The 13,453-nt window shown below is 37.5% G+C and overlaps 1 protein-coding gene across 1 annotated transcript in view; it reads right to left on the reverse strand.

The window, feature by feature from the left end:
• LOC117198052 (dedicator of cytokinesis protein 11-like) overlaps positions 1–13,453 on the reverse strand; it is a 130,666-nt gene that overhangs the window by 40,127 nt on the left and 77,086 nt on the right. The window contains exons 15-18 of the mRNA XM_049704604.1: positions 9,345–9,411; positions 7,951–7,998; positions 6,255–6,397; positions 4,886–5,001 (exon numbers count right to left, since the gene is read on the reverse strand). Coding sequence (XP_049560561.1) covers positions 4,886–5,001; positions 6,255–6,397; positions 7,951–7,998; positions 9,345–9,411 — 374 coding nt within the window. The remainder of the gene's footprint in view (positions 1–4,885; positions 5,002–6,254; positions 6,398–7,950; positions 7,999–9,344; positions 9,412–13,453) is intronic.

Below are 13,453 nucleotides of genomic sequence, written 5' to 3' on the forward strand. Positions count from 1 at the left end.
AGAAGAGCTAACACCTATCCTTCTCAAACTCTTCCAAAATATAGCAGAGGGAGGAACACTCCCCAACTCATTCTACGAGGCCACCATCACCCTGATACCAAAACCAGACAAGGATGTCACAAAGAAAGAAAACTACAGGCCAATATCACTGATGAACATAGATGCAAAGATCCTCAACAAAATACTAGCAAACAGAATCCAACAGCACATTAAACGGATCATACACCATGATCAAGTGGGGTTTATTCCAGGAATGCAAGGATTCTTCAATATACGCAAATCAATCAACGTGATACACCATATTAACAAATTGAAGGAGAAAAACCATATGATCATCTCAATAGATGCAGAAAAAGCTTTTGACAAAATTCAACACCCATTTATGATAAAAACCCTGCAGAAAGTAGGCATAGAGGGAACTTTCCTCAACATAATAAAGGCCATATATGACAAACCCACAGCCAACATCATCCTCAATGGTGAAAAACTGAAAGCATTTCCACTAAGATCAGGAACAAGACAAGGTTGCCCACTCTCACCACTATTATTCAACATAGTTTTGGAAGTTTTAGCAACAGCAATCAGAGAAGAAAAGGAAATAAAAGGAATCCAAATTGGAAAAGAAGAAGTAAAGCTGTCACTGTTTGCAGATGACATGATACTATACATACAGAATCCTAAAGATGCTACCAGAAAACTACTAGAGCTAATCAATGAATTTGGTAAAGTAGCAGGATACAAAATTAATGCACAGAAATCTCTGGCATTCCTATACACTAAGGATGAAAAATCTGAAAGTGAAATCAAGAAAACACTCCCATTTACCGTTGCAACAAAAAGAATAAAATACCTAGGAATAAACCTACCTAAGGAGACAAAAGACCTGTATGCAGAAAATTATAAGACACTGATGAAAGAAATTAAAAATGATACAAATAGATGGAGAGATATACCATGTTCTTGGATTGGAAGAATCAACATTGTGAAAATGACTCTACTACCCAAAGCAATCTACAGATTCAATGCAATCCCTATGAAACTACCACTGGCATTTTTCACAGAACTAGAACAAAAAATTTCACAATTTGTATGGAAACACAAAAGACCCCGAATAGCCAAAGCAATCTTGAGAACGAGAAATGGAGCTGGAGGAATCAGGCTTCCTGACTTCAGACTATACTACAAAGCTGCAGTAATCAAGACAGTATGGTACTGGCACAAAAATAGAAATATAGATCAATGGAACAGGATAGAAAGCCCAGAGATAAACCCACGCACATATGGTCACCTTATCTTTGACAAAGGAGGCAGAAATGTACAGTGGAGAAAGGACAGCCTATTCAATAAGTGGTGCTGGGAAAACTGGACAGCTACATGTAAAAGTATGAGATTAGATCACTCCCTAACACCATACACAAAAATAAGCTCAAAATGGATTAAAGACCTAAATGTAAGGCCAGAAACTATCAAACTCTTAGAGGAAAACATAGGAAGAACACTCTATGACATAAATCACAGCAAGGTCCTTTTTGACCCACCTCCTAGAGAAATGGAAATAAAAACAAAAGTAAACAAATGGGACCTAATGAAACTTAAAAGCTTTTGCACAGCAAAGGAAACCATAAAGAAGACCAAAAGACAACCCTCAGAATGGGAGAAAATATTTGCAAATGAAGCAACTGACAAAGGATTAATCTCCAAAATTTATAAGCAGCTTATGCAGCTTAATAACAAAAAAACAAACAACCCAATCCAAAAATGGGCACAAGACCTAAATAGACATTTCTCCAAAGAAGATATACAGAGTGCGAACAACACATGAAAGAATGCTCAACATCACTAATCATTAGAGAAATGCAAATCAAAAGTACAATAAGATATCATCTCACACCAGTCAGAATGGCCATCATCAAAAAATCTAGAAACAATAAATGCTGGAGAGGGTGTGGAGAAAAGGGAACCCTCTTACACTGTTGGTGGGAATGTAAATTGATACAGCCACTGTGGAGAACAGTATGGAGGTTCCTTAAAAAGCTACAAATAGAACTACCATATGACCCAGCAATCCCACTACTGGGCATATACCCTGAGAAAACCATAATTCAAAAAGAGTCATGTACCAAAATGTTCATTGCAGCTCTATTTACAATAGCCCAGAGATGGAAACAACCTAAGTGTCCATCATCGGATGAATGGATAAAGAAGATGTGGCACATATATACAATGGAATATTACTCAGCCATAAAAAGAGACGAAATTGAGCTATTTGTAATGAGGTGGATAGATCTAGAGTCTGTCATACAGAGTGAAGTAAGTCAGAAAGAGAGAGACAAATACCGTATGCTAACACATATATATGGAATTTAAGAAAAAAAAAATGTCATGAAAAACCTAGGGGTGAAACAGGAATAAAGACACAGACTTGCTAGAGAATGGACTTGAGGCTATGGGGAGGGGGAAGGGTAAACGGTGACAAAGCGATAAAGAGGCACGGACATATATACACTACCAAAGATAAGGTAGATAGCTAGTGGGAAGCAGCCGCATAGCACAGGGAGATCAGCTCGGTGCTTTGTGACCGCCTGGAGGGGTGGGATAGGGAGGGTGGGAGGGAGGGAGACGCAAGCGGGAAGAGATATGGGAACATATGTATATATATAACTGATTCATTTTGTTGTGAAGCTGAAACTAACATACCATTGTAAAGCAATTATACTCCAATAAAGATGCTAAAAAAAAAATCTCAGAATTTAAAATGTAAAAAAAAAAAAAATGAATTTATTATTATTTATTAAATAAGAATTTATAAAAAAAGAAAAGTAACAATAAAAAGTTTAACATAATCTAAAATCATCTGTGCCATCTTTCAACTTGGAAATCTCAAAATACTATATAAACTACATCTATACTTAATTCCATAATTTTAAATAGATGAAAAAAAATCTTTTCCAGTATAACACAGCAAATACAGAACTAGTATGGGAAGAGTATTTTCTATTAACCTAACCATATTGCTCCTCAATTCAGAAATCAGTAAATTAAAAATGGATACAAGGTAACCAGCCTTTGTATTTCTCTGACAAAGTAATGTAAGAATTAAGGAAAACATCAATTCCATTTTAAAAGTCTATTATCTAATTTGCTTTTAAATGTATGTTTAGTATAAGACATCTTTAGCCACTGGTGACAAATTAAACCCTCTATGAGTAGATAATAACAGGGATCACAATTGAACAGACTACGTAAATTGTTTAAATGTTCCTTGCAAATAGAGATATAAGAGAAACAACAAATTATAGAGAAATATCTATTGGTTTGTGAACCTTTAAAAAAAAATGCATTGGTTAACACCTCCAGCCCTGCTCTCCTATCCCTCAAGCAACTAATTACCAGGTTACAACTTGGCCAAAAATAACAACAACAAACCAAAACAATATGCAAACCTGTAACAGATTTAATAGTAACCTTGATAGCCAGAATCCCTGAATGGTGTTTGATATTTCTGTAAGTCTACTTCTAAGAAGCATGGGGTAGTGGTTAGAAGCATGGACTCTTGTGATAACTGGCCTAGATCAGAATCCTGATTCTGCTAACTAACCACCTATGTGATATTAACTTCCCTGTGAGCCTCAGTTTCCTCATTTTAAAATGGGAAAAATAACAGTATCTGTATCACGAAGCTAGTATGAGGATTAAAGGTGAGTTCACATTTATACTTTTAAGTTTATTAAGGTATAATTTACATACCACAAAATTTACCTATTTTAAGTACATGATTCAATTATTTTTGGTAAATTTCCAGAGTTTTGCAACCATTACAACCCAATCATTCCCATCATCTCAAAAAGATCCTTGGTGCCCATTTGCAGTTCTCTTTTCCACCTCCAGACCCATGACAAAAAAGTGAGTTAATATTTCTAAAGCACTTCGGATAGTGCCTGACATCTACCAAGAGATGTATGTTAAACAAATAAGAAGTATTTGGATAGGAGGAAAGAATACAATGCAAACCTTGAGACCAAATGTCTTACTTACTGGCACAATAAAAAATGAATTTTGGCTGCATTTTAATCAGAACTTAATACTTCATAAAGGGATTTTGCAGCCTATTTCTTATTAGTATCTAATTCAGTTTTCCCTGATAAGCCTCTTTGAAAAGCACAGACCAGGTTACCATAGTAAATCCAGAGGGCTGAAGCAATTAACTGAATTACTTAGAGAAGGGGGGAAGAAAAGAAAAAAAATCTGTATAACTCAGATGAAAAGCCAGCAAGAGTTTTCACTTTTGAGTTCTCCCACTACTGTTACCCTTCATTATAGTTATACAGTCTTTACTTTTCAAAGCACTCTCACATCCATTATCTCATTTTACACCTTCAACAACCCTGCAAGATAATTGCTTTTAATTTCTTCTTATTTTTTTTTAATCCTAGCAATGATGATTTGTATTGAGAGGCAAGCAGCTGAGAAAAACCACCAGGCACCTGACGAGGGAAGCCAGCCAGCCGGCCTGCCTGGACATCATCTGGCTTGACAAGATACCTCATCACAACGGGTGCTTGGATAAACTGACTCATTCATAATTTGGGCTAAAAATTACTGGATATTTTCATAAAAGTGTGAAAGAAAACTGTTTTTAAACAGGAAAATAAAAGAGAAGGGAAATTCAGGGCAAATTAGTCCAATCCTCTCATTTTATGGATGTGGCACACGAGTCTCAGTGATTTCCCAAGGTCACACAGGAGCCAAACTAGGTCTGCCATCCAAGTTTCCTGACTGCTCACTGGGGGTTTTTATACTATACTAAGCTTCGTCTGACTAATTAGTTTTTGCATAATATTTTCTTTGCAATGATACCGACTGAGTTCTAACTCTTCATGTTTACCTTGAAGCACTGGGTGAAAAATGATATGGTATCTAGTACTGTTAGGGAAACTTCAGTAGCAGTATTGCCTTCAAGAAGTGCCTGATGGAAAATGTCTGCTTCAGTTGTTGCAGAACCTGGGATTTAAAAAAAAAGAAAATTAAAACTGCCCAACACAGAGATTCACATAACAGTTTTGAATGATTTTCTCCTCCAAAGACTCAGAGAGAGAGACAAACACAAAGAAAGCAGGCTTTCAATACCTGCAGACTTAATGAGTTTCACTGTATTTACTCCTTAATCAAATATGCTCTGGGTTAATCAATTCCACTAATTTTTACTTCAGCTCTGTTATCAACAGCTCTGCAACAAATAATTAGGTGCCCCCTTCTTTGGAGACAAGATTTCAGTGATGAACTATGGTGATGTAACCAGGAAATAACGCAGGAGGCATTTTAGGCTGTGCTGTTAATTATGTGTGCAAAAATGAGAAACTCATAGAAATGCAGCTACATTACATACAGTGGCACCCTATGGCCAGATGTTTTCAATGATGCCAATGGTATGAGACGTTTCTAAATCAGAAGGAAAACAAAGCATCTGGGCTAACTGAAATACATAGGTTCATTATACTGATATTTTTACAAGTGACAAAGAGCAAAGCTGAAGGCTGTAAGACTTGCATTTTTTTAAAGGTCTTGACTATTAGCTCAGGTCCATCTGCTCAAGACATTTGTTTTTATTATTAGCCCTATCGCAAAGCCAGTTCTGCTGGCTTCCTTTTATGCAATCCCCAAAGGACTGTGTGGAAATGAACGTTTATCTCACTCTCTGACTTTTTTATTAATATTTGTTTTTCAGATGATAGCATCCATTTATATAACCCTGTAGCTTCCTCCTTGTCCTATTCAACTTGTCAGTACTTCACCTGTGTGAAATACATCTTTGTCAAAATACTATTTACAGTTCTTTGATTTCTGCAGTCAGCTCAGCATGGATAATCCCTTAAGATCACTGAATGAACAATAGTAACTCTAAACAAATATTATACATACTATTATATTAAGATGCCGTTATTTGCATTAAAGTAGGAATAAAGGATATCGAATGTAAAATAATATAAGAACAATAATTCAAAGGGAAAATTAACTTCCTTGATATTGAACTAAGAAAAAACCTATCATTACCTAAAATTGCTGAAAAATCCATGCATATTTTATCATATATTCACATATGATGAAATGACTGTTCATAAACAGAGATATGCAATTGTATCTATGTATGGGAAATGATTACCAATTGTATTGGAGATTTAAGCCAGTACTTCTTTAAGATTAAATAGTACTAATATCTGTTTCAAATGGGTACCCTACACACATTTTTCACTTACTGTGATTAAGTGTAAATGAACTTTCCAGGCTACTAAGATGCTGAAGCCGGGCCTGCATTATTCCTGATCTGTTTCGAAGAGCTGGCATGGTTTGCGATTTTCGGTCTATTCCAAAGTGTTTTGACATCCAGGCATCATGCACCCTAAAATAAATGTTAAAGTTAGGAAATGGAGCACTCTAAGAATACATCTCAACGTTAGATTTTTTAAACTAATAAATGACTAGGTTTCCACATAAACACTGTGTTATGCTCAGTATTTACTTGGCTTAAATGAGGCATCATTGGAAATTGTATGAAGCTTAATGTATATTTAAAATAGCTTATACTATACGAATACAAGTAAGGAATTTAGAGAGAGTTTCTTACTTCCCTTCTTCTTCTCAAAAATATCAGAGTAAAGTGGACAACACTCCAATAAGATCCAGTCTTTTCTCAGGAGGTAAGGAAAGGCAAGAGTCAGAGAAAACAGTGAGAGGGATACTAGGAGTTGACATAAGGTGGAAGAATTCCTGGAGTTAGATGTTTAAGAATGAGTGCCTATCTAATCTGTTTCTGGACCCAAGTTAAACTTGGAGCAGAAATTTTTACTCTATAAACATGTCTATTTGCACATTTTTCTTTGTTTTCCTTTAATTTTAAGATTCCATTAAAAAAAATTACAACCGGGTAATACAGGAACTAAGGAAGAAAAAGAGTTTCTCTATCCTCTAATAAACATAGAGGGTGGATCAGCAGAATCTTAGAGGTTAAGGTTCATGGTGGTAGTTACCATACTAGTTCTAAACCAGTTCCCAGTGCTGGGAAGACAGTGGAAATCATCCCTTGAATTATTAGGATGTTCCAGAGACTCAGCAATAAACCCCATCCAAACAGCCTCTTTAGTTTTTGGAAGTGCCATGGAATTTACTTAAAAAAAGAATTCTATTTGAATTCCTTTAATGACTAACTCTACCCCTGAAATATATCTTATTGAAATAAGTAATCTTTTCCTTACAGTTTCTCAAACATTTTCTTAAGTATTTATTTCACTAAGACTTACACAGCAAAAAGAAGAAATAAATAATATATAGTGCATGTCCCGATTGCTGCTGGGGATTTCTATTCACGTTAGTAACTGAGGTGAGTATTGACAGGTTGTAGATAAAAGTACAGATCTTACAGTTGTCCTCACTTTACGATTTCCTGCCTTCCCCTTGATCTAGCCCTTTCTCACATCCTTCAGAAGAGACAAGCATCTGTTCTAGGATTAGAACAGAAACTCTGCATATCAGTCTAATGATTACCCTCTGGAAAACTTAAAAAATGTTCACATCAGATTAATTTCAACTGTGAGTTGAGATGCATTAAATAAATCATGGGTATCTTTTTTTTTTTTTTTTTTGCGTTATGTGGGCCTCTCACTGTCGTGGCCTCTCTTGTTGCGGAGCACAGGCTCCGGACATGCTGGCTCGGCGGCCATGGCTTATGGGCCTAGCCGCTCTGCGGCATGTGGGATCTTCCTGGACCAGGGCACGAACCCGTGTCCCCTGCATCGGCAGGTGGACTCTCAACCACTGTGCCACCAGGGAAGCCCAATCATGGGTATCTTAATGTCAACTCAAAATGAATCATCTAGGTTATACATGGCATAATTAAGACTGCCCTCTGTTGGAAGAGAAGAAAAAAGGTGGAAATTGCAGTGCTATGGGAATTACCTTGCTATGTTTCTTCTCCCCATATATCTAAAGTGAAACAAACATACTCTAGAAAGAAAAACAATAGCATGTTAGTAAGATATTACCATACTTTGCATTTTAACAAGTAATATTTGAAAATTCATGTGTCACAAAGAACGACCCATTTAAAATCATATTACAATAATATGTTTTGGTATACAAAAATAAATATACAAATAACTACTTGCCATATTATATCTTTCTACATTTATTTGCTACAATTACATCAACACCAAAAAGCTCCATGTCTTCATATACAATTCTAATGACATATTTTTTAGAAAACCGTCAATGCAAATCATCCTTTGTGCTTTATAGTGTGTATCACAGCAAAGGTCTCTAGCACAGTCAGTAACACCTAAAAAGGTTCTAAAGCCCTAAAAATTGGGGCAATTGCTATATTTTTTATAATGGCATTAAAACACTTTCTAGTATGGAAAATCTCAAACACAAAAGTAAAGAGGACAGCAAACTAAATCCCACATACCCAGCACCCACCAGCTTCAACAATTATCAACTCATGGCCATTCTTAACTTATACCCCAAACAGGTCCCATGCTCTCCCTCCACACTCCCTACCGCCTTTGTTTTTTTTAAGTAAATCCCCAACATCATATATTTTCATTAGTAAACATTTCAATATAATTAGAGTAGTTTTTCTAATCATAACTTTTATTTGCTGACATTTTCTGCAAAATTTTGAAAGACTTTACTAAGTTTTTATGCATAGATTACCCTCTGTGTTTTGGTAGACACACACGATATCATATATGTGTACTATTTATTTAGAAATTTCTTACATTTCATTCTAATTTTTCTTTTAGCTTTCAATAATGACATAAAAATAGCTCAGCATACAATATAGGACAATTTCCAACCTCCACCTAGGAAAAAGGCTAGATTTTTTTCCCTAAGGACCTTGCAATGGAGATATATATATATGGAAATATATATATATATGCATTTCTGAAGTGAGTAGAATTACTCAGCTCTACATAAGAGTACAAATTCTAAATTCCAACATTTAAGCTGCTCCATTAAGACAGCAACTGCTCTAAATGAATGATTTAGGACAGCTGATGCCACTTCCAGTTTTCCAGATCACAGAAAGACTCCTGATGGTCTGCAAGGATGCACTATTATTAGCTAGAGTTTTCTATAATATCACAAGTATTTCATCTCCATGTTTTTCTTCTATCTATGTGTGAAGAACCTGTACATCAGCCTCTAAACTATCAAAATAGTTTAACATCTCCTACATTATTAACAAATATGCTGTTGAAAGCAGAAAAGGGGTAATATTTTATTATGTATAAAAATTAAGCTCCCAAAAATAAGAGGAAATTTTATGAAAATAAGTTAATATAACTTACTCTAGAAGTATAAGAATGTTTATGAGCTCCTGAGGAGATACTTTATTCCAGTAAGTTAAGAGTGTATCTGAAAATGGAATGAATAAAGTGCAACATCTTGAGATAGCATAGATCTTACAGCAAATAGTGCAGTGAACTCCAAAGTACCAATAACTTAGTTTCAGCAACCATTAACTCACAGCCAATTCTGTCTCATCTATATCCTCTCCTCCTATCTCATCTCACTGCCCAATACCCACACTGTATTCTTTTGAATTAATTCCAAATATACCTTTTAATCTGTAATTATTTCAACTTCAACAATTATTTTTATGTATTTCATAAATGTTCTTTTGGTTGTCTTACCATCCCTGACGACAGAGGAAGGGAAGTAGACCTGGGGTTTTTAATAAGCTTCCTAAAATTTTATGCAAGATGGTGCATTTAAGTACATTTTTCGGAAGATAGGGTCAAGCACCTTCGCCTGCTACTCAAAGGGCTCTGCGAACCAAACAGTCTGAGAACTCTAAACTTTAGAGGAAGAGACTGATAACTTTCTTTTTCCTCTTTGCCTTCGGATTATCAACCTTGAAGTCCTGGCAATATACAAACATACACACACATTAATGGAACAACTACTTCAGATATAAAAGTCCCTTAAACCTATCACATACACTTCTCTTTTGAGCTCTTCCCTTTTTTTTTTTTTACTTTCAACACACTCATGGAGACTTTTTTAAAAAGAAAAATATTGCCCTCACTTAACCTTCCATTCCTTTTTTATCCTGCTCAGATATAGCTAATGGTGTCAGCAGGTCCACTTCTAAATTTAAAAACCTGGTAGGGATCGCAAAAGTAGGCAATGACGTAATGGCCTGCCCCGCGAGAGCCTCTGAAGATAGGGATGGACGACTAGGTAATGTTGGCTAAACGGAGGGGTGACAGGGAGGGAAGAGTGTGTGGGTTTTGACTTTATTTCCCCAATTTACTCAAGACCATGAGTATTGGTAGTTTTCAATGTTTATAAAATACTGATCATCAGGAATAAGATGCTAACATAAGGTCAAATTGGATTTGTTTCAAAAATAAAGTGAGCGCTGACTTCCGGTCCACCCCCACCACCCCCGTCCACCTTCGGGCACCCTTCCGGCTCAGCGCAGCATGGCTCTCCCAGAAGTCACTGCGTTTCCGGTCTCTCCAGCCTCTCATCACAGGCCGGCTTGCAGGCACCACCTTACTTCTGCGCACTGGCTCTTCCCGCCAAAAGGAGGCTCGGGTCTCCTTTCCGCCGCCAAACCGGGCCCTTCTGTCTACCCCCGAGCCATCCTCGCACCCGCCTTGTGCTCTGAAGCCTCTTCGCAGGTCTGTAGAAGGGGTGAAACTCTCGTCCCGTTCGAGGCCCAGCTCTAGTCAGCAGCCCTTCCGCCATTTTGCCGGCGGCGGTTTGTCTCCACTGTTTCCCAGTCCCAGTCAGGGAGACGAGATGCAGGCAGGCAACGTGGGTGGAGGAGACAAGGGAAGTGGCCAGAGATCTCCCACAAAAGATAAAATGCAGGTTAGCGTCTGTGATTTGTCTTCTGACGCTTTTTAAAAAGCCTGGCTAACAGTAAAAGAGCTCCATGACAGGGAGCTACGCTGTCTCTAGGGGAAACTAACCAGTCTGAGGAAAGAGCGATTGGCAGACAGAAGGCGGACGGGCTCCAGAGCCAAAATTAAAGAGTTGATGGAGCAACAGAATATCCTGAATGTCACCATCGATGACCTGCAACATAAGTTAAGCTCCAAAGTATGTGACCGCTGTTCAGTGAACGAAATGTACAGGAAGACGCTACAGAAAGTATTTGACCATATCCAACAACAAAATATGAAGCTTATTGCTGAGCTCACAGAAGAAAGGAATAAATTAAAAGAAAATAAACAGCTTTCTGCAAGACTAAAACTGAAGGAGCAACAGCTTCATCCTTCTAGTTCTGATAGTGATGACGACTTCATTCCTTGCACTCAAAAGAGGGGGCTAGATTTTTCAGTCAGGGACCCTCCACCCGGATCTCAGATGCATCTGCCTGTCAGACTGGTAAAGCAATCAAATACTGAACAGATGAAATCTGGAGGCAAAAAGGAACAGCAACAGAGTTCCAAGTTTCCAATTCCATTTTATAGTAAGGACCTCTCTGCGGTGCCAGAGACCCCTCTGGAGAGTTCCTCTAACAGCAGCAAGCCTGCCACAGGAAGGAGTGCCAACCAGAAGTCACCTGCAAGTCTTCCTTTAACATCTACACCTGGCGCTCAAAGGGGGCATGGATTTCAAGGTGACTTCAGCCGTCCTGAAGACAGGCTTGGCAGTACACAAAAGAAACCGATCTTCACACAGAACTCCACACAAAAACGTAGAGCTCAGAGTTACTTCTCTTGGAGCCCTTCCAGTGTTTCTGCGGGAGAAAACTCACCTACTCCATTAGTACCTGCAACTACAGAGGAATATATGCTTGGTGATACTAGCTTATTTCCTCATTTTACACAGAGAAAGGTAAAGCCCCCTTCATATGTATTTCCTTTTGACTATACATCTCGTGGGAAAAGATCAGTGATTCGTGTTGCTCATCACAAAACTGGATTTTCGGTGAGAGATAGCTGTAACCAGACACCTTCCAATGAAGAGGTGACTGTGAGGAAGAATACTACTGAATCTGCAGGTGCAGCTGGTGCTGATAAGCCACAAGGTGAGACCCAGAGTTTCATTTTGGGGTCTACAATAAAGAGAAAAGCCAGGGTACAGCCAGGAAGAAGGAAGTAGCTTTCCCTCTTCCTCTCTCTTAAGGAGATTGCTTTTCTTTTCCAAGAGAACAGTCTTGCTGTCAATTCAGACTGTGTAATTGATAACCCCTGACTCTGATACGCTTCTCAGAATATAATATACGAAGCAATAAGACCTACACAAAAGTTGGGCAAATGACTAAGACTTTGAAACAGTGAATTATTGCCAGTTAATAAATTTAAGCTACAGAGAAGGAAACTCATTATTCAGAATCCCTGTACTTTGATATGAAAGTGTAGGGTCTACCATCTTTTTGCTGAAATTAAGTTGCTACTGTTTATGAGTCAACAAAAAGCCCAAAAAACTGAAAGCCAAGAGAAGACCTAAAGGGCGTGGACTGTAAGAGTTCAACATTTAAATGCATATAGAGTAACAGAAGTGAAATATTTACTGGACTTGACAAGGTAACTAGAATACATTCATTGAGAAGGACCAAGAAGCAGATATTTTTTGGAATAAAATGAATATGACTTTACAGATACCATGCAGCATGACATTACATTTACAAAAGATAAAGAGGAGATGTGACTGTATGCTAGTCGTTAAAAATTTGCTTTTAAAAATCAAAAAGCAAGAACAGAAGAAGGAAAAACCTAATTAACAAAGATCAAATATTTAGCAAGCAAAGTCAACATTTACAAGATGAGGGGGAATTATGAAGTTCTCAAGAAACAACGCAGTTATGGTTTTACCCATGACATGAAAAAAGCAGCCAGTGGCTTGTCACTGGTTAACACTGTATGTGGCATGTGGGTGTGTGTGCACATGTGTACTGGGGTGGAGGAGAGGAGAACTAGTCAACGATGCATCTCCCTCTCCTCCTTCCTTCTCTCTCTCCCCCTACCACCCTCCTTCTTACTTTCCCTGGGCTGTGGTGGTATTCAACTACTTTTTTCTTTTTCTTTCCAGTTTTTTGTTTTCCATGTTGCCTCTTGGGCCTTAAAAAAAAAAAAAGACAAATTTATTGAGTGAATTCATGTGCCATAAAACTCACCCATTTAAATAGTGCCCAATACAGTAGTTTATGGTACATTTAAAAACTTATAAAACCACCACAGTTTTAGAATATTTTCATCACCCTAAAAAAAAAAACCCATACATATTAGCAGTCACTTTCTATACTCCCCCATTTTTCACCTTGTGGGGAGACAAAAACAGTGAGCTGTGGCTGTAGTTATTAACTGATCCATTATCTCCTGGAATGAAATACCACCAGGGTTGAAAATGATTTCCCTTTACTGTTTTCTTTCCCCAAACATGGAGGCTTATCACATAGCCTCAATAATCTTTGATGTTTACTCTAAATCATACATTC

Source organism: Orcinus orca, chromosome X (assembly GCF_937001465.1).
Source record: "Orcinus orca chromosome X, mOrcOrc1.1, whole genome shotgun sequence".
Lineage (NCBI taxonomy): Eukaryota > Metazoa > Chordata > Mammalia > Artiodactyla > Delphinidae > Orcinus > Orcinus orca.